The sequence below is a fragment of the Embiotoca jacksoni genome, unplaced genomic scaffold (assembly GCF_022577435.1).
Source record: "Embiotoca jacksoni isolate LCO1_2020_lvr unplaced genomic scaffold, fEmbJac1.0.p SCAF_16, whole genome shotgun sequence".
Taxonomy (NCBI): domain Eukaryota; kingdom Metazoa; phylum Chordata; class Actinopteri; family Embiotocidae; genus Embiotoca; species Embiotoca jacksoni.
This window is the reverse complement of record NW_027185296.1, coordinates 7393826-7416426: the sequence shown is the minus strand read 5'-3', so window position 1 is coordinate 7416426 and position 22601 is coordinate 7393826. Positions and strand designations below refer to the sequence as shown.

The 22601-nt window shown below is 45.1% G+C and overlaps 1 protein-coding gene across 6 annotated transcripts in view; it reads right to left on the bottom strand.

The window, feature by feature from the left end:
• Positions 1-74: 74 nt before the first annotated feature.
• Positions 75-22601, bottom strand: part of dab1a (DAB adaptor protein 1a) — a 213620-nt gene continuing 191093 nt past the window's right edge. For 3 of the 6 annotated variants that reach the window (XM_069150590.1, XM_069150591.1, XM_069150589.1), the window contains 12 exons: positions 21875-22006; positions 17934-18053; positions 17416-17454; positions 16922-16984; positions 15535-15588; positions 9649-9711; positions 9446-9542; positions 8192-8598; positions 7529-7724; positions 7300-7448; positions 5784-5880; positions 75-2299 (listed from right to left, as the gene is read on the bottom strand). In XM_069150590.1, the coding sequence (XP_069006691.1) occupies positions 5800-5880; positions 7300-7448; positions 7529-7724; positions 8192-8598; positions 9446-9542; positions 9649-9711; positions 15535-15588; positions 16922-16984; positions 17416-17454; positions 17934-18053; positions 21875-22006 (1401 nt within the window). In that variant the 3' untranslated portion in view covers positions 75-2299; positions 5784-5799. The remainder of the gene's footprint in view (positions 2300-5783; positions 5881-7299; positions 7449-7528; positions 7725-8191; positions 8599-9445; positions 9543-9648; positions 9712-15534; positions 15589-16921; positions 16985-17415; positions 17455-17933; positions 18054-21874; positions 22007-22601) is intronic. The other 3 variants (XM_069150592.1, XM_069150593.1, XM_069150594.1) reach the window with 3 other exon arrangements.

Here is a 22601-nt window from a genome sequence, read left to right as displayed (position 1 = left end):
CGCACGCACGCACGCACGCACGCACACACACACACACACACACACACACACACACACACACAAAGACAGACTCAGTCATTTGGGATGTGTTTATTTGTAACAGTAATACATGGTGGAATACGTAAATCAAAAGAGAACCCAAAAAAAATCATCTAAAAACCCACTGTAGAGAATGTCATATTCATAAAGATAAAAATAATGTGTCAATTTACATTAAGAAACTGTTAGCTGAGGTAAAGTTAAAATAGGTCTAGAAATGTTATGCACTCAAACAGCAACGTTTCCCTTTTTATTCAACTTCTTTGCTCATCTTCTAGTTGTCAGAGTTTTTAAGTTAATCAACGTCATAGTCCAAAAGAGTTCTCAAGTGACATGGGGGACTCTGGCCATAAAATAGGGAGTCATTGGCATCACAGTTGATGTAGTTGTAGCAGAGGATGCTGCGGTCCACAGCAGCAGTTTGGCACCTGACCGACCGACAGACAGACAGGCAGACAGACAGACGGGCAGACAGACGGGCAAAGCGTCACGGTTAAAGGCTCGTCTGAGGGGGAGAGGATGGAGGAGAGCAGCAGCCTGATGGGCTACAGTGAGTGAAAGCGTGTCTGCTGCCTGCAACATGTAGTACAGAGGTTTTAGGCAACATAAACCGTAGAAGCTGCATCTGAGACGCAAAAATAACATGTGGCGATGAGACAAAGAGGAGCATGGTGCAACGTTTGGAGCTGGAAACAGGGTTAGTAAGTGAGGCCCACAACATCCATGCACAAGAAGACAGTATCAGCGGCAGAAAGAGACAAACGAGAAGGAGAAAACAGGAAAAAGAAAACATATGTTGCTATTGCTTGGGTTAACATCAAGAGTTTGCATAACTGAAGCCTTCCTATTTTATGGCACAGAAGTCCGAGTGGACAAAATGGTTGTTGTTATCATTATTTACAAAATGAGTTTGGCAAACCAACGATCAGATGCCTTAAAGCCATGTTGACTCTATAACTCCTATAGAGTTGACCCCAGCGGCTTGATTGACTTATAAAATAAAAATTCCATTTTTCAATTTGTTCTTTTTTTTGTTTTAAATCAGTATTGTACAAAAGCTATAGAGAATGAACAGTTCAATCACAGAATCTGTTGAACTTGCCACATTTCCCTCTCAGGGCCACTTCCTCAGCATGTCTGGTCCTCTGGCCTCATAATGAGTCTGCCTGCGAGGAGAGACTTTTGGCAATCTACTGTGTGTATGTATGTTGGAGAAGGTGGGACATGACTGTGTGTGTGTGTGTGTGTGTGTGTGTGTGTGTGTGTGTGTGAGGGCTGACTGCTGTGTGCAAAGTATGTGTGTCGTTGGTGTGTGAGTAGCTCCCAGAGAGTCTGTTTCTGCATAGTGATCCAGCAGACACTCACAAGAAAATGGGGAGAGAACGCTGGACGCAACCAACTAATCAGAAGCAGTGATCCCCGGTAACGGGCCGTCCCCGATTGGCCTGTTAAGAGTCTAGCTCCTCCTGTGTGATCTCCTCGCTACAGATGCAGATTCTGTCCGTTAAAACGAAACATGATCATTCTAATCCCGATGAGCATACGTGTGTGTGTGTGTGTGCGTGCGTGTGTGTGTGTGTGTGTGTGTGTGTGTGTGTGTGTGTGTGTGTGTGTGTGTGTGTGTGTGTGTGTGTGTGTGTATGTGTCAGAGACAGGGAGGCACTGCTTGACTCAGTCCCTTCTTGGCAGCACAGTCTCTGGCCAGACACGGGAGGCAGAGGAAAGAGAGCAAAAGGAGTAAGGAGGGGGAAAGGAGGGAGGAAGGGGAGGAGCAGGTTATGTCTGTAAGGCTGGGTGTGAGTTGCCACTGGGAGAAGAGAGGTGAGGAGAAGACAGCGCAGTGGAGGGAGAACTGGATCCGTCTCAGTGATTGATATCCCTCCTGCCTGGAGTAAATGACCGAGAGAGCTCTCGCCTCTCAGGAGGAGGAAAGACTGCAGAGAGGAGGAGGAGGAGGAGGAGGAGGAAGACAGTGAGAGTGTGGATGCTCCTCCTGGGAAGTTGTTAGCAGGAGGAGAAGAAGAAGAAGGGCTTGGCCGGGCGGGGATGTGTCAGACATACTGTACACACTCACTCACTCTCACACACACACACACACACACACACACACACACACACACACACACACACACACACACACACACACACAGAGGTTAAGGGATCTCCTCCTGTTCTCTCAGTGCTGGTCAGGTCTGTCGTCCTGTGTGTCTCTTTATTTCTTCCCTTTGTTGATCTTGGCGTAGAGAGGGTCCTTCCCCTTCTGTGGACGACAGAGGAAAACATCAGCAACTTCCAACATTATTTACTTTTCATAGTTCTGTCTGTATTATTAATGTGTGGCCTCTGTCGTTCATCTGAATGTTACATATACAAAGGAAGGGCCTGTATTTATGATTCATTCTCTCAACTGACTAAACAAAGTATCACCGACCTGCAAGCCCCGACAAGTCCGATCCAGAGCTGCAGTGGTTTGCTAGTTCCTGTACCTAACATCACCACCAGGTGGCAGTAGCACACTACACTGAAGGAGACGTCCAGTCGGCTCTCCTCTCCTCGCCCCTTCAGAGTTCTCTGAAAAATTCACTGCTCACTCTCCAAAACCTTTTTCATGTGTGTGTGAGTGAGTTATTATTTCGGAGTGTGTCATTGTGCATGCACATGCATATTCTCTCCCGCTCCGGGCTCCCTCCAGGACCAGTATGAATCAGAGGTATAAACTAACGCCTTGAAAGACCAGTTATGAGTCATCATGACTGTATTTCTCTCCAGCTGAGCCAGAGGACAACAGCGGATGATGGAACACCCTGCAGTCAGAGCACCAAGCCTGCTGCAGTCGCTCACAATGGGGCCGTTATTATCGTACACATAATTACAGCCAGCCACTCAATCTGCCATGCAGACAACTTGATTGGAGACTGGCTTATTATATTCTGGAAGGATTCCACATGCAGATACGTGCGGCCGGAGTTTGGGGTCGACCCGTACACATACAGTGCATGATATAATCTGATGAAACCTGACCAGAGGACGTGAGTGGACAGATGGAGAGAAATATCTGCTGATGCTTGAAAAGGCGAGACACTCACAAGGCCAAAAAGTAAATGATGAGATCGTCATCAGATACAGCAAAGTCAGCTGCTGCTGAGTGCTACGTTCCATTCATACTAAATGAAAGGAACATGACTGCACAAACTGAGGCACACACAACAATTTGAGAAAGTTCATTTGACAAAACATTCATGATCATTCTGAGTTGAACAATGACTCCAGATTTTTCAGTACGTCATGTTGGTCTCTGGATAATTGCCATGGCTATTTCGGTATTTTTGACATTATATGAACAAAGCTATTCATCAATGAATGAAGATAAACTGCAGGGCACTCAAAATAATGGCTACTTGCGGCCTTTCTGCCGCTGATGTTCAAAGTTGGGAAATGTCTGCAGTCTCTTGGTTGGTTGTGGCTAAAAAAAAAAGCAGACTATAAAAACAAATTTGAACAAATAGAGAAAGATTTTGTTCATATACCTGCAGCTGTTTCATGGCCTACAGTGGTACCTTTGAGGTCAAAGGGATACATGTTCCAAAAAACTGCTCCTCACTCGAAACCCCACCAAAACCTCAGTTGTTGCAAACCTGCGACGGTTCTCATCTAAAAGGCAAACTGGGGTTGAGGTTGGAAGGGCGGCTTTAGCTGAGGCTTCGGGCTCTGACATACAGAGCTGTAACCGTAGGGCCAGCCAAGGCCAGACAGTCAGCAGAAAGTACCTGCCAGCAGCCCTGAGAGAGGTGACAAAGAGGCTGAGACAAGCAGTGACAGCAAGCACACACTGTTCAACCAATGCACCAGAGTAGCAGCCCGGCGGTGTCACCCTGCATCATCTAACCAGCTCTGCCAACCGCGGGCCGCTTCAGCTCCATCAACCCCGACCGGGAGAGAGGAGACGTGCCTCGGTGGAGGAATGAGTGATGTGCTGGCGTGGCACCAGCCCGAAGGCCAAAATAACGGGCCTGGCCGCTACATGTGTGGATATTTGTGTGCACGCGTGTGAGCGGCCGGCCCTGGGCAGAGGGGGGAGGGAGGGAGGGAGGGAGCAATGTGAGCCTGCTCAGTGAACCGTGGAAGCAGGCCATTTCACGGCTGAGACTCGGGAGCGTTCGCTGGACATGATGAGATCACTCCAGAAAAAACACTTACACTCCCACCAGCCTGAACACATGTCTGTCGGAGACACACTGTGGGATGGGGGAGGACGGGACAGGCAGTCATGGCCAGCAGCAAACACACGCACACACATATTTTTGGCTCCAATACGAGCACAGGTGGCGACAGTATCGATCACAGGTGTGCTTGTCTGGGGGATAACTGGCCCTACTGCACAGGTGTGTGTGTGTGTGTGTGTGTGTGTGTGTGTGTGTGTGTGTGTGTGTGTGTGTGTGTGTGTGTGTGTGTGTGTGTGTGTTTGGGAAGATGTCTAAAGTCGATGTGATTGAGCAAGTAAACACCATATGGGAGCAGCGTCATTGGACCAGGACCAAAGCAGTCCACTTTCTACAGAGGAGAGACTCGGAGCTTCTGGCCATAACAGTTCATTTCTAGCCAGAATCCCTCCTTCAGCCCGCTCTCCCACTTAAGGCCCGCATCCACCTGCTGCCCTGCGGCTTTCAGAGCGGCTGAATGAGGACGCGGGCCAACAGGGAAGGGAGACTGCTCAGTCAACCCTCCTCCTCTCCTGGAGTGGGCAAGGACTTGAAGGCTTCTTGGGTTTTTAATTAATGCCAATTATATCGGGGCAGTCATTAATCTTGGCACCCCAGTATTAGCCGATGAAAACAAAACCATTACATTTTTCCCTGTGTGAGTGCCAGCAGCTATCATTAAGGAGCCACAGTCGGGAATTATGTGGGTGAGGATAACGGGTAGGGAGGCAGGGATGAAAACGCCTCTCCTCTTTAATGTGTGTGTTTGTATGTGTGTCTCATTGAACAGCCAAACTGCATGTTGACATGCCTCTAAAAAGAAAGTTGTGAATTTGACTGCAGAGCAAAAAGTGTAAAAAACACACACACCATTAGTTGCTACTTGTCTCCATCACTTTGATCACTTTCCAATAATGCACATACCATACGTTTCATTACATATATATAATGCATAAAATGTCAGCACGCATTGTGTTTATATTAAGCAAAACGTCTAAGATCAGCATATTGCATACAAATCCCAGAAGACATCCTGCTCACTGAAGTGCACAGCTTCTGATTGGCTGTCACACACGATTGAATATCCGAGTGAGATGTGTGCTATTTAGGGAACCGGGTGTGATTTAGGGGCACGTCACAATGATAGGACAAGATGAGATCACTATGGCCACAGTGGTGATGAAGTCATCACACATTGTTTAAAAAAGAAGTCACACATGCAACATCCCTTCATAAACAACTGATACTTACAAAAATCTGGTGCTGATGCTGACAACAAAAATGAAAAGAGCAAATATTCATCAATGTACGATCATTCACATGACGGCATTCAAACTCAGTCACACACGCCGTCTTTTGAGCATGCATGAAGGACGCAAGAAAATGAGACCAAAGACACAACAGAAAAAGGAAAAGATGAAAAAACAGATGCAGCCCGAGGAGAGTTGAGGCAGACTGATGTAAGTGTGAGGTACAACAGTCCATCAGAGGAACAGATAGATGCAGAGAGGTGAAGGGGGAGGAGGGGGAGGTATCCATACCTACCCTGCCCTGCTGCTATCTAGCTCCCAGCCTCTGGACTGGCCTGGTCTGGGCTGGGCTCTGCTGTCTCACTGGGGCAGGGCGACCCAGAGCCACACGCCTAAAGAGGGTGTAGACGGGGAGGGAAGAAGAGAAAAGGGGCGGAGAGGAAACGAGTAGACGAGAAGGAGATAAGAGGGGAAAGCAGACAAAGAAAAGTAAATCTGAAGGAAGGAGTGCAGGATTGGTAAATACTACAAGAACAGAGAAAACAGGAAGCGAAGAGTAAAGGTGTCAATACTGTGAAGGAGAAATACGGACACTCGTGAGAGACCACAACCTGTCTGACTCCTCACAAACATCGTTGCAAAGACATGCACGTAAAACACACACTCATGCATGCACTCATTTACAGCGGTCTATCATGAAAGCCTCTGCAGACTTCGTTCTATTGATCCACTGCTTTTTTTTACTAAAACACTTCTGCTTTTTTCCACCTCACCCCACATAGAGTGGGAGGCTGTTTTTCTGTCGTCGCTCCATCTTTCCCGTCCTAACTCTCTTTCTTTGTAACCTTTCCGCTGCACTCACTCAGTGCCGCCACCAGCCCGCATTTCTTTTTGGGTTGTGTAAAGCTTCTCTGTGTGTTATTCAGGCCTGGTGACATTTTCAGTGTGAAAGTCCTCTATTTTTTTTTTTTTTTCAATAATAGCTGGATTGGAGGCATAAAACTAATGTTTCACGCCCGGGGAGTGGAGAGCAAGAGAGAGGAGAGAGACGCAGGCATGAAAGAAACACAAAAAACAGAGCGAGAGGAAGAAAAAGGGCAGCGAAAGTACCAGAAAAGTCTTGTTTCTCCGAAGGTCACAGATTCTACAAGGACTTTGGTCAAAGACAAAGGGAGTTTGTCTCCTTAAAAATCTGTCTTTATTCTCTCATCTCTCCTCAGTTTATCTCTCTTTCTCTTAAGGTGCTGCAGGTAAAATAAATATTAATTGCACCTGGAAGAAGAATTGGAGCACGATGCCTCCTTTATCTCACCACAGATGAGTCTGTCCACATATAAGTAGTGATGCATGGACGCTACCTGGCTGGCATTAATAACAGCTTAATGATGTCTCTGACAATTCCACAAGCTAATTTAACGCTGAGTTGACCACACACACACACGCACGACGCACGCACGCGCACACACACACACACACACACACACACACACACACACACACACACACACACACACACACACACACACCGAAACTCCATTCTCATGCATGCTACTGCTCATGTTCCCACAATAACACACACTTGACATTTTCACACGCACTAATACAAACACAAACACAAAAACACACACACACTGAGGGACACAACCGCATCGGCCTCCTAATCAGCCGGAGTGATTACCTGGCCCGCCAACACCGCTACACAGGCCATTTATCAGCAGATCTCAACACGCTGCGCAGGTTAAAGCAGCATAAGTGGTGACTTATTAAAGGCGCACACACACACACTTCTAACATCCTCACACACTACTTACAGCATCTTCCTCTCCACTGCGACTTGGACTGCCCTCCGCCTCCCCGAACGAGTCGTCCGTTGGGGGGTCTGTGGCGTCGGTGGGGGGGTCGCTGACGTGAGAGGCCGAGGACTTGGAGGGAGAGCTCTGCCTGGGAGCTGGGGTGGGCGCTGCAAGGGGAAGGACAGATGAATGAGACGTAGATACAGACTGGGTGGTGGGACGAGGTGGGCGTGGGTGGAGTGCTCACGGGAGTTGGTGGATGGTGTCGTGGAGGTGACCGGTGTCAGATTCATTTGAGAAATGTCAAAGTCGTCACAGTCGTCCGTGTCCTGGGCGGTGCCCACACGGCTGAAGTAAGTGCTGAATGCCTCTGAGGTTCCTGCTAAGCCGGGCTGATCAGCCTTCTTCAACGGCATGGCCGGAGGCTTCGCCAGCTGGAAATCCTAAAGGAAGGGCAAGTCAACATTAAAACTGGGCACCTAAATTTAGACACTTTCATCATGGTAGACTCTAAAATTTAACAAAGATCCCCAGATCAACAGGGCTAAAATATACAGGTACAACCCTCCAGATTCCAATGTGAGAAAATATGAATGTTTAATCACACTTTAATTAAATCACACTGATACATTTAAGTTGTTTTAATTGTTATGATGAGACTTCTTTTAGTCTTTGTCAACCAAGTATTGTTAGCTCCCTGCTCTTTAAGATTAAAAAATTAAAAAAAGAGTAAACATGCCAAGCTAAATAAGGTTCACCACAGAGGACAAACTCATATTTAATCGTTTGCAGTTTTGTATGGCCCAGTTTCTAAACAAAAACACCCCGTAGACTGTGGACAAGACTGTAGCGATCTTAGTAAATTCCAGAATTCTGTCCTGAGCATAATTCTTATTCATCAGCTCCCCACCTTGAACAACTCCTTGCCGATCTTCTTCGCCCGCTCCCCGTGCTGCGGACTCGACGACGCTGAAGGGGAGGGAGCTGAAGCGCTGGCTCCGGCGCCTGAGTGGCTCTCGCCAGCCGGAGTCACAGTCGTGACGGGGGTGAGAGTCTGGAACATGGCGGCTGGCAGGGTGCCCACGGGCTGGGCAGGGAGGTAGGCTGTCGGGGGGAAGGCTCCAGCTGCCATGGCGGCCCACTGCTGCTGGGTGGCAGGGAAGATGTTGGCCTGGCCCCAGATGAGAGGCTGGCCGCCTGGCAGCACCTGAGCTACCGGGCCGAGAGGGGACTGGACCCCGAAGGCCAGCGGTGTCTGGGTGGCGAACGCCTGCTGGGACCAGTGGCCAGGAGGTACGGCTCCCATCGTCACATAACCTGGTCAGGAATAGTTAGAGACCAGTAAAAACAGCAAAGATCAATAATACAGGAAAGAAAGAGGACGTGATTAGAACAGCCATAGTGCATACGTTGCTTTTCTTCCACACGCAGATAATAACACATGCATCACCAGAGAGTGCTGCCCTACTTCTGCCTGCAGCTACTGCGGTGGCTCTTAATGGTCATAGTGAACTATCATAATTACCTCCAGAATGAGGCAGAGTCATTATAAGAAGGCAGAGCTCAACACACACTCATTAAAATCACTCTAACTCATCAGTAGAAGCTTGTTCTATTACACACTAGCTGCTCCCCTGTCTCTGGTCTCCGGTTGTCACCTACAGGGGAGAAAGGTGACATTAAACCTTGGCAGCTGACATATCCACACAGAGAGGAGACAAACAGAGGTGAGGAGGGAAGTAAATAATGAGATGCAGGAAAATTATGAAGTACACAGCGATGTCTAAATCACAGCGGCCTGTGCATACCAAGGAGCCTTCCCTGCAATCATCTCAGCATGTTTTATAACTTTCCTCTGACCGCCACAGTTGCCTCAACCACAGGTAAATCAGCAGCATCTGAGGTAGCAAGCTAATAATGCATTTCATATTCAACACACAACCAACACCACCTTTTCTCCTCTTTCCCCTCATCTACATTTCAATTCTATTCCGTCTCTCTCTATTTATCTCACCTCCCCTCTCTTCCTCTCTCTCCTCCTCTGTCCTCTCAATCCTCTGACTTCCCCTCTCTTTCCTCGACTCCTTCTGTCCCGCTGCGTTTGTTTTCCCCCCTTTTGCTTGTAGCGGTGGTGTATTTAAGCAGAGAGTGAACAAGGTCTTACCTGAGGGCACAGACGCAGGATTGAAAGGAGCAAACAGTTCCGTGGGAGGCTGCAGGCCCTGCGAGGGGTCAAGGGTGTTGGCTGGAGAGGCGGGGGTCTGTGGTTGGAGGTCAGGTTGAAAACAAGGAGACAGCTCGCTGGAAATGCCGATTTTATTTTATAAGATGTAAATCACAAACTGTGTATGTACGACAGCTACTCACTGATGGAGAGGTGATGTCAGGAGGCGTCGACATGTCTCCGAAAATCTCTAATTGGTTGATATTCTGAGAATCAAAGGGAAAGGATACGCTCTCAGTGAGGCACATAAGGCTGCACGGCTCAGACGGTGTACAATTTGTGAAGCGGTTTACATTCCAGCGCGACATGCACCACACACTGCATGCAATACGACACGAGCTTGGACCTACCTGAGCACTGTGGCAGCGACAGACGAGGTAACAGTGGGGTGAGGAGAGATGGGATAATGAGATGAAATGGTTGACTATCATGATTATACCTACCAAGAGTTAGCATAATCTGTGTCATCTGCTTCACATAGAGATGCTCTCCATCAGCTGATCTAAAAGCAGACTACCACACCCCATAGCATCATTACTGTACCAGCGTCTCCTCCTGGACAAGTCATTAGTGTTTCCCTCTTGTAGGAGAAGATGTGTGGGGTGTCTCAGAGGGAATAGCTATCAAAGACAGCAGCCTTTCTATTTGATCTGAATTTGTTCTGTTTCCTTTCACAGTCTCCTCATAATCCTTCTCCTCAGTATCTCCTTCTTTTTTTGTACATTAATAATATCTTTAGGCCGGTGGCAAGTGAAGGAAACTCTATTTTTAGTTGAGAAAAGAATTTAAGCCTTGAATACTTGGTCTGAGATTTGCATAAATCATGGATGCAGATAATTTCTTTAGAGATAATGAATGTTCTTAGAATATCTCCCCTTTCGTTCACTCTCTTAGGTCACACATAGACCACGAAGTTCTTTTCACATCTATCAGAAAATGGATCTGTGAGCATGGTGTTTTACAGTAAGGGGTCTGCATTGGGATGTTAGTTCTCTTACAGAGAGGGGAGGGGGATGGGAAGCTGTAATATGTACTATTGTTACTGCAGATACCAGCGTATCAGACAAAAATCGACTATACAAGATAAGCTAGATATCCAAGATATGCAAAATGGTGCATCCACAAGGACTGATAACAGAATGTCCATGGGATTAAATTCACAAAATACATCCTAAGAAATACTCTTCTCAACCTAAAATACAATAAATTCCCACTGTTTTTTTTTTTTTATGTTGTGGCACTGAACACTCTGAGTCAATGACACAGAGCCTCTGCTAATGTTCTTCAAACAGAAACCACCGGTACAGGAAACATGGCCCTGCAGCGAGTGTTCAAACACGACAGGAAGTTGGACATTTATAGACTTTCTGTCCATTTTTAGTTCACTCGACTCAATATTCTTTACGTGTGGGGCGGCGGGGGGCTGAGGTCAGTTTGCTGCGATTATCAGAGTGCTATGAATGCTTTATTAATGTGCTGCGAGGAACTCGACCAGTGTGTCCGCCGGCGAGATGACCGACGCTGTCTGCTAACCCCCCTGACCCCCAGCAGTTCCCCGACACACTCTGACCTTTATGTCCACTCCGTCCTTGATGGAACTCTGCTCGCCGTCTAATGGAGAGTTTTTCCCCTCTACTCTACTGGCTCGTCCTCCCTCTTTCACCTTTTACAAATGTAGGTGTAAATGCACGGCTGCACCCATAGGGTGCTCGACATTACCCTGGCCCGGACTTGGTTACTATGGCAACAGCAAAGTTTCATGTTTTATTCATGGGTGACAGGGGTCAAGAGTTGGGGTTTCTTACGACCAGAGAAGAACAAAACAGACAAGGAAGCCATGAAGTAGTTCATGAGGGCTGATCGCTAACCTTTACAACAGTGTGTTCCTTGCTCAAAAATACTGAAAAACCTTCAAACTTTGAACACTGTATTAGTCTGAACCACAACAACAACAATAATACTTTGCTGTATGTTTGTATAGCACCTTACCTGAGTCACCATTTCCATTTCCAGGTCTAAGTCTATCAGATCTGGCACTGCCTGACGCTGCTGCTGCGGCTGACGAAGCTGCTGAGTTTGTTCTTGTTGGGGGGGCTGATCATGAGAATGATGAAGTTTATGATGATGGTGGGGGGTGTTTTGATGTCCACTCTGCAATCACAACCCCAGTGTTAGATGGCAGGTGGGATGAAAATGTTCTCACACACAAACCTGTTAGTCACTTCTCACATTCAGAGAGGAAGAGGGCGAGGCAGAAGGGAGTGGGGTGAAATGAGGCTTTTTAAATATGAAGGCTGCAGGTGTTTACACGCACACACACACACACACACACACACACACACACACACACACACACACACACACACACACACACACACACTCAGAGCACGGTTTTTCTTCCCAGACGTAGAGACCAAGTGCAGATTTACAGAGGTTTAAAGATCATCCCTACCTTTAGTCTAAACTACAGCACTGAGCTGAGCTTTAAACCGCATTTGTGTTTCTGTAAAGCCTGCTCCCCTGTGTCAGGAACCACAGAGCAAGATAGAGAGGCAGGCAGAGCTGGATTAACTAACATGCCTTATGTGAGAGCAAAGGGAGCGAGTAGGTAACGTTATAGGAACAAAAACACCTGCCTTTGTGCCATAAAACCACTAACACAAGGAGAAAACACAGAAAAGAGTCATACCAGTATATTTCGAACTATCCTCTGTGGACAAATCTTACTGTACTAACAGGGTTTTTTTTTCAGCTAGAGAACAACGATGACGCGTTCTGCCGTTCCTTTCACCAGCGCTGGCACTAAAACATCATGTGCAGATTAGTCTGGCAAAGTGAGAGTGCAGTGTTTGGTGCATGACAATATTACTGAGTGTATTATTTTCCTTGGATGAGAGCATGAGGTATGGTCATAATTAGCTGATACCGAAAAACAATAACAGTTTGCCCAATACTAATCAGTTCTGAGGGGAGTGCCCATTTTTCCACTGGATTTTTTTTTTTTTTTATCTGAACATCTGAGTCGTTCATTTCAATCTAGCAGATGAAACACACTGATGTTGTTTTTTGGGGGGTGAGTGGGAATTTAAATTGATCTGTGTTAATTAATGATCCATGCAGTATGCGCAATCTTCCTCCCTAAAAGCTTCAGTCTGCTGCTGTCCGTTTTTCTGTCCCTGTCTCCCTGTCTTGCCCTGCCAATTATTGCTCTGTGCCCATTATACTCTCTTACCATCTCTTTGCCTGGCCCTTTATCTTTATCAGTGCAGCCGCCACCTATCAATTAGCTATCTCCAGGGAAACACTAATTACCTGTGCACATGTGTTCTGCATACAATTAACGCAGCCCCTTTAATTAACACCACCTTGCTGATCCCCTGCTGTGTGACTGATCACAGTGACACACACCAACAAACCCTGCCGACCTGCCCAACGCACGCACGCACGCACGCACACTTGAACTTATTTGCACAGTCAGTCACTCTTTCTCTCATGCACATGTAAAATATATATTTAAACCAGGAAGACAGAGCAATTAAGACCCAGATTGTCATATACAGTGAGTCCTTATCATATCATATCATATCATCAGATAACATAACATAACATCATATCACATGAGAGTAATCCAGTGTTTGGCTGGTAGAAATGCGCTGACCTCTACATGTGGACTTTGAGGTAGTGAGGCTTCTGTTGAGTCAACACACTCTTTCAGGTCTTAAAGGGTCAAGGGCTCAGAAGATTGAAATGGCCCTGTGTGTGTGTGTGTGTGTGTGTGTGTGTGTGTGTGTGTGTGTGTGTGTGTGTGTGTGCGTGTGCGTGTGTGGTATTGATTCGCCATCATTTGAGAAGGTGACAGAGTAAACAACCGGAGAGACTGCTGCAGACAGGAGTTCACATTTCTGCCAATGGGATCAAGTCATCTGAGGTGTGGCGTACACACATACAACACTGATGTCACCTCACACTCCTGTCCACTGTTGAGAAGACAGTCAGCGTCTATTGCCAATGAAATAAACACTAAATCCACTATAAGTAACACCGGTCACACACCTGCTGCTGCCTCTGGTCACTCCTCAGGCAGTAAGTCTGCTCCTGACAACATCCTGCTGCCTGTGTTCATGCATTATTTCAACAATGATAGTAACAGTGAAAGCCCTGTACCCACTCTATATAACCAAACTATATCCTAAATTAATAGGTTTATTGTTTTACAAATGTGTAGCAGTTCATTAACAAGTTAAACCAGGATTAAAATAGTATAGCTCTTCTACAATCAGTTAACTAGTGTTTAATTTTGCAGTTATTTTACCACCAGTTAGATATTTCTGAAGTTGTTTCTACTAAATATGAGACACTATATCTATCACACAATCCCCATTTCTACATGAACAACTAGGAGGCCCATGAACATCAGGAGTGTGCTCACATTTACAAAATGATGCGATATGACATTTACTGGAAAAGACCTGCTGTGACATCGAATTCAGTCCATCGAGACAGCAAGTGTGGCAGCAGTTCTCTACCCTTTTAATGGCTGGATTTATTTTAAAATTGAATTAAAATAACTTCAAATTACTCCAGTAGTTGTTGGCCACAAAATAAATAAAAAATAAATCTATGATCCATTTATATTTCCATGATCCAAGGTTATATTTAGTCCCTCTGACTGACTGAAAAGAAGAGAAGACTTGGATTTGCATTATTCCAACCAGAATGGACGACTAGTCCAATTGGTTGCACAACAAGAGAGAAATATTGGATTTGTTCATGTTCAGACACCTGCCAACACAAAGGCAATCCAAATAACAGCATGTGTTGTGGGCTGGGTGAGGGGAGAACATAAATACTATGGTGTCTCTTAAGCTTCTTACCAAATCTGAGGATAATATGGAGGCAGAAGACTGCGAGACTGATTCCCAGCCTACCAAAATTCATGAAGTGGGATAGTGGCTGCCAGAGGTGGCATGGAGGAGTCCAGTTTTAGCGGTTTAAGGATAAAAGACCTACCACACGGAGGTGGTGGGCTCTGGGCAGACTGAAGGAACACACTGCTGCAGGATACTATAGCTACATATATCTACGCAGACATACAGACACACACACACACACACACACACACACACACACACACACACACACACACACACACACACACACACGCACACACACACACACACACACACACACACACACACACACGCACACGCACATACACATACACACACACATGCACATGACAGCAGCCTGATTACTGTGAGTGTGAAGATTTTAGCAGATTAAACCAGGCAGCAATATAAGTAGCACCTTTACAGATAGATAAAGAGGAGCTGAGTTATAGTGCAGGCTGACAGTGGCCAAGGTCATCTTTCATTATAACCACTGGCAGTGTGAGCCAGTAACAGGAGCTTAAAGATGTACCACACACACATAGAGATACAGACTTTCATTGCAAACACGCATGAATAGGGTGAAAAACTGTTCAACATCCTGAGATATAAAGGTAAAAATATGAGGCCATGCACCTTTATAGTCAGACATATAACTTCCATTGCAGCAGTCACAAAATGTGTTCAATGCAATCTGGGATATGGTCATGCAGGTATTTACTGGATTCAACGGTGGCTAACCACTGCCAGGCATGCTTCACTGAGCAAATCGACACATGACACACACATTCAAACACACACATTATCCCAGTTAAACCATAAGGAGCAGGCACCACGAGATCACGATGGGAAAGTGCACCAGTCACCACAGCTACAGCACAAGTAGCACGACAGCACAGCACAGCGCATATGAGGCACTGGATCCCAGCAAACCTCTCAGGGGGAGAATGAGACACACTGAATCACTGTGCGAGATACGCTAAGAGGAAGTACAACCACTGCAGGGCTGTGAAATAGGAGGGCAGCGGAGGCTTTGCAGGTGAGTGATGATGGGTCGGCTGAGAGGTTTGTCTGAGAGGGGGAGGCAGGCTGAGGGAAAGGGGGGGTGGTCGGACACGGGCAAAACGCACGGTCACTCACTGGGTGTCGCTTTGGGACGTCATAGACCCCTTCCTTCTGCTGACTGGTGGGAACCTACACAATCGACCAATAGATTCAGAGAACAGCCGAGAGAGCCGGTGGAGGCTATGAAACTTTACACATCACTGCGACACACTGGGTGCCGACATAAAACCCTGAAACCTGACTCTACAGGGATCCTATCAGTCACTGGTAGAACATTTATGTGTGTGTGTGTGTGCAGGGATAATCAGAATTAAAATCTGTGGAGCAAGAACTCATCTACTAGGTTAATCAGTAGACTATCGGCCTCTCTCGCTCTCCTTAATAAAGAATGGATAAGGCTGCTTATCACACCCATAGACATGTAATAACTCAGATTGTCCCACACATTGTGACATGTAATATCTCTATGTCACACAGACAGATAGAATTGACAGTGTGTGTAATGAGAAGAAACAATGAGTTGCAGTGATTGAAAAATGCTGATATGTGTGAATCGTATGGTTTGGTTTCTCCTGCAGTGACACGAGGTTTGAAATCAAGTTTTATTCCTCCCCAGTCGGATGTGCTCTCATCAGACTGAGCGGTATATGAAAAAATAGCACTGATGAAAAATGTGGATATCTATCTAGCACAGCCTGTCCCATTCTTTCTCCTCCTTTCAATGCCTTGTTTACTTCTTTCACATGTTTATTTCCAGAATCTTCCATCTTTATTCATACATTAGTTCCTCTGTGGCTGGAGGCTGGCTGAGGCTCACGTTTCCTACGCCCGATGTGTGTGGAGGGGTGTTTGTTTGTATGTGTTTTTGTTTGTGTATGATTGTGCACGCGCCAGCACTCCCTCTATTTTCAATCCATTTTATTTAAAGATCAAACGAGAGGCTGGTGATTAATCTTTCTCTCCCCCTCTCGCTTTCTTTCATCTCCTCGGGAAAAGAGGGAGGGGAGGGTAGGCGAGGAAAGGAGAAGGGTCCGCCTTCCACACAGGCCAGGAATAACCTCCATATCCCCTCCGCGCACATCGTACCCTCCCCCTCTTCATCCCTCAGAGGTCTACCCACGTCTCCGAGGAGTACACCCACAGAAAGGCTCATATCCCGGAGGAGCTAGCGTTAGCTGTCAGGACCCTCTGGAGGGTGTTGGCTGGTTGTATGGCCTGGTCTTTTACATCCTGTGTCTACATTTCATGTGTTAAAAACAGAAGCAATTAATTCTATAGAGCAGGCCACAATATACATGTACTTATCCCATTAAAGAGTAATGTAATTGTTACCGATTGGCCAGTAAAAAAAAGATTAAATCTCTGTAGCTTAAACGCCTTTAGGAACTCCAGCATCTTAAACACTATAACTCTAGTTTAAAGCTAAGTGAGACACAAGCAAACAAGATGAGCTTGTGAGTACCTGATAAATGCTCTCTTCTGATTGGTCACGGATGGGCTCGTGTCCCGCCTCAAACACAATGTACTACAACATCAGCAGCAGAGGGGAAAAGAGAGGAGGGAGAAAAAGAGGCAGGAGGGAAATTGGAAGATAAAGAAATTAAGAGAAAAGTAGTGAAACTGCAGAGGTGATTAGTCAAACATCATTGTCAATAGGTTCTCATTAGAAAAGCAGTAGAAGAATAGATCTGTGACACACAGAGGAGACTTTAAGCTGCAAATAATACCCACAGCAACTGAGAAAAAGAAGATCAGCTAATCATGCACCCATGGCTACAGACCCATGAACACACAGATGTCAGTGTCTCCTACTGATGACTCTTTGTCCACATCTGCTATGACCACACTGTACCCAAACAGGAGCTGTCTCCCCACAGTGCACACAGAGAGAAGCAAGCTGACTGGCTAGAAAGGCAGCAGGGGACAGCAGTTTGACGTGATTGGTCGGAAAGTTACCTGGTAGACCGGGTCCTCTAGATCCTCCTCCAGTATTGTCTGCGGATGAGCAGTGGCAGGAGGGAGAGGGAGAGATCAAACCGGGGAGGACAGAGGAGCAGAGGGGAGAAGACAGAAGAGAGGGACGAGGCGGAGGGTTAAGCCGGTGGAGTAGAGAGAGTAGGCGGAAAGCACAGCAAGACATAGCAGCTTCCCAGCATTCAGATAATCATTTGGCAATCATCAGAGAGAGAGAGAGAGAGAGAGAGAGAGAGAGAGAGAGAGAGAGAGAGATAAAGAGAAATTAAACATGACAAAAAAACAGAAGAGACAGAACAGAGGGAGGTGAAATAAGCACAATGGGCAGATGGTGTCACTGATGAAACCTGAAAGTGGGTGCTCCGGATGTCATTCTTTGATGTTCTTTAAAGTCTTACCTGACTCGTCTGTCATGAGTTTCTCAGATGAAGCTTGTCATACGCATGGCGCATGATTAAGGAAAGAGTAGCAAAACAGGAACAGAGCGTAGGTAAGCATACCTGGTAGACAGCCTGCTCACACTGCTTGTCTTTTTGGGCCTTCTTCTCCATCTCCTCTCTCTGCTTTATCTCGTAGATGAGCTGGAACAAGTCCCGCAGGTCCAGAATCACAGGCTCGGCCTAGGACGACACGGACACGTTATCCAGCCATTGACACAGAAACTAACAGGAACACAGCACCGATCAGAACCAGTGACTGTTTATTCTAGATATGAACCTGCCCTACTTCATCACAGGAGACCAAGACCTCATTCACTCATTTCAGAGAGAGCAGGGCATTGGCAGAGCAGCGTTCCTGAAGCAGAGGTTATCGGGCCAAAACATTTAATCTGGCGCAACGTTTGCTGGAACTCCCACACATCCCACACCCGGCTGCATCGGTGCATCAAATGTGAACAAGCGCATGTTTCTGTTCAATTACTTTGTAAAGTAAGTCAGAGACATAATCCTAATGTTTGGTTTGTCACATTCAAGATAAAAAAAGACAAAGTGTCATCGCAATCATTTTGTAGATTTATAGTTGTAAAATAGTGTCTCATATTATTATAAACTGCTCAAGCCTTCAGTATTAGGGATGTTTTATAGAAAGTGGACTTCCTGGATTATATTTCAACTTGCTATGTGTGACTACAGCAACCTGTCCGAGAGAACAGAACTCTTAAAATCAGACAACTGATTTTGGATGCGGTGTGAAAATCCCCAAACAAAATGCCAGTCATGGAATATTTTTGTCCCCTAGTTTGTAAACTTTGCCGGAATGTATTATCAAAGGAAAAGACAAGCAAACAATATAATTATAATAGTTTGACTAAACTCTTTCTTTAAAGAAAACAATGCCCGGTGATCGGCTGTTTTCTGTGCCTCTGTGATTAGTTTAACACTGATTGATCTTGCAGTTGTAAAGACTTAACTCAATAAAATGAAAGTGCCAGACTTTACTGAATAAATAATGCTGGCTGTAATTGGAACCTGAAATCTAAGTCAGGTCACACCTGCACACAAAGAGACAGGCAAAGAGGCTGCACACACTTATCTGCACAATCACTCCTCCAGGGCTGGTTCAGACAGCAACAAGAGCAGATACTTGCCTCTCGTCTTACGTCGCACCACCTCTCTTGTCAGGAGAGCAAAAGTAGCAACAACAAACCAGTTAAGATGACTCACAACTTATAACTACTGTCAAAGCACAACAGCCAAGAGTCTTATTGTACAATGTTGTTTCAGACCTAATCAATTATTTACTTGAACTGTGTGAAGTGCACCCGGAGTTCAGAGACTTGAACGCTGCCTTGCATAAAGCAGCGATATTTTAGCGTTGTCTCTCTGCGAGATGTCCTCGGCCTTATATTGCTCTTGACAGACACACTGGGGTAAACGGCCTCTTCTGCTGAGCCAAGTGAAACATATTGTCACTCTTTTCAAATTCAGATCCGCTTTGCATTTGACAAAATCTGCTCTAATCTCCATCTTCTCCTGCTGTCGCTCTTGCCTTTTTTTTTTTTTTTTTTCCTTTTCCTCAATCAAAACTTTGAGGTAGGAGAAGCACACACTGAATTTTCAAAGTATAAATGCAAGAAATGTTGAGAATCAGCGGAGGAGTGGCCAGCTCATAGAACCACCGAGATGAGATAACCTCAGCTCAGCACTCTTGAATTCGTAGCCCGAGGCAACACTGACAAATGATTCTAACAAAAAGTAGTGATAAAGACTTCCACTGCAGACACACTGTTCTATTAAAATCTGCACTGATCAGGAGTTTAGGGTGGCGGACGACTCTCCAATCCAATTGAATATTAATGCAACAGATTCCGGTGTTGGTTATTGGCAAAATACCTCCAGGGTATTCCTGAATTTATTTCCTGGTACATTGAATTTCCCTGAACCCGTCTTGTCTAAAATAAATTCAGTTAGTGATTTCCTAAATTTCCCACGACTTACTTTCAAACTTTCCTCCAGAGAATGTGTATGACTATACATCTAGGGAAAGAATATGAAATTACAACAATGATCACAGTAAAAAACAGGGAACATGAAAACAATCGAGCAGCTTGTACAGTATCTGTGACTCTGATAAGATGGATCCCTTCTTTTCCCTTCACTTTATTCATGCTGAATACAGAAACAAGTGTTTGTTCCCAGACACTTTGATTGGCAGATGTTTTACATAGCTAAAAATATATTTTGCAACTAAATCAGGTTGAACACACTGAAAGAAGTACTGTATCTGTGTTTGGATAGTTAACCTTGGGAATAAACGAGCCATTGACCAGCATCATACACCCACAATGTACATTTGAAAAATACCTTTCACGTGGCAAACTAGCTGTTTTCTCTAAATGTTAAAATGCATTAGGAGGGAACTTTTCCATTAGACATGACAAAGGAAGCTTTGTTCCTAAACACGAGGACATCACCATTAACAGAGAAAGGCTGAACCACTTTAGAACTACTTTTTTTTTCTTTTGGTGTTGCTGCTGTGATTTTCTCTTTGTGGTAATTTTGTTTGAATTCTTTTTCCAAGGGATAAAAATAAAAGATTTAATTCAATTCAATTCAACTTTATTTATATAGCGCCAAGTCACAACATAGGTTATTTCATGGCACTTAACACATTAAAGTCCTTACAACAAGACGTTACACTATTATACAGAGAAACCCAACAATTCAACAATTCCCACATTAACACTGTAGATATAATGGCTTCTTAAAAAACAGCTAGCCAAAGTTTTCATGTTCTCTCGTGACACTGAATAGCCTTTAAACTCTCTGTAACCTTCCTACGAATTGGAAGGTTGGTTTCATAACAAATAGACCTATTCATATTAATTACAAGTCTAACTTTTCCCAAAAAGTTGTAGCAGTGACTGTGAACTAAGAGACTGACTATCCAATCCTTTTCTACACAATTAGGGTCCCTCCATCTGCACTGAAACTGGCTAAATAAAACATGTCTTTCTTGGGCTGAGACTTTGAGTTGAGTGGTAAGCCAATTACTTTCAAATGTAACCCTAAATTAGCCTTTTCGGAACAACCTTAAGTCTTAGTCTTCGTGACGACAGAAACGCTTTGTTAATTCACATCAAAGTGGTTACTTTCCAATTACAGCCTTCACCATAAGCTCCGAGCCTCCACCCCTCTCTTTGTCTGCTCCACGACTAACAGTCTGACTGTTAGTGATGGCTGGTTCAAATCCTGAAAATGGTAGTGAAATATAATTATGACCTTTCTTCAGGCACACGTCAGGTGAATGGCAGCTCCCCTGACTGATGAGAACTTTGCTTTGTGCTACACTATTAGGCAGGGTAACATTTGATGAGCAACTGTTTTTGGAGTGCAGCCGGTGTGTTTGTGAGTAGAGACTGGGGTGTGTCTCTGTGTGTGTGTATGTGTGTGTGTGTGTGTGTGTGTGTGTGTGTGTGTGTGTGTGTGTGTGTGTGTGTGTGTATCTGTCTAAGTCAAAGAGCCACGGTTCATGGCCTTAGGAGGATGGATATGCCATTAGAGCTGGTGACACACACTCAAACCCTCATCGACTCACTATGGGAAATCAATATGGCTACAGAGCGAGCCAGCTGGATCCAGACGAAACAAGCCAGGCACACAGATACAACAACAGCAACAACAATCATAACGGGTCCAAAAGAGGCACTCAATATCATATAGAGTATGTTACTGCAGGACTGAACCTGACCCCTTCCACACACACAAAACCTACAGCTCCAACTCTACATAGTAAACAGTTTGTTTGATGAACGACACAAAGCGGCATGAGCTGGTGTTTGAGGGTCCTTATCTAAATGTCAAGAGGTTCATGCTACTGAGAAAAAACCCTGATGAATCATACATTAACCTACACACAAGGGCTGCATGGGGAAACATGTACAAACACTTGCTAAGCAGTTGTATGTACACACACACACACTACACACACAAATACTAACCGACTGTGCCGTTTTGATAGCAACAAAGCGGTGATTCCCTTCCTTCCCGCAGACGTAACCGAAGGCTCGATGGTCCGTGATGTCCTTGGCAATGTAGGAGATCTCGTGCACCGCATGGTGGTGTTGGAGGACCTGCAGTGGGGCATGACAGAGGGCTTTTAAGTTGTGCAGACCAACCAAGAAACACAGGACTTTATTCCTGAGATATGATTCCTCTTTTCAAGAACTCATAAAAAAAATATACAATTTTAATTTGTAAATGTTGATTTGATTCCCCAGCACTGGCCCTAGTACACTGTCATAAGAAACAACTAGATTTAAGACTGATATTAAAAATAAACACTTTTTTTTTTCAAGACTGATGCAAAAATAATAAATAAATAAATCCTTGTTGGTTATCCTCCGGAAAGTGGAAAATCATTTGATACTTGGCTACCTGAAGACTTGGACTTTAAGTTTTGGTGAATGAATAAAATACTATAAATTCAAATTATAATTGTTGCTTTTTTTTTTTTGCATAGTAAGAGATCTGAGGCCACAGAAAACTGTAAACAGTGGCCAAGACCCCAAAGGATTAAAAGATCTGTTTGCTTCTCTCCAGTATGTGAAGCACTTAAGGAAAAGAGTGTTTTCATCATATTCTGATGTCAGAAAGTTAGGAACATGAACTCACTCATTCACAGATTCATGTCCACTTTACAAGCCTGGCTCCACCAGACTTTTGGTC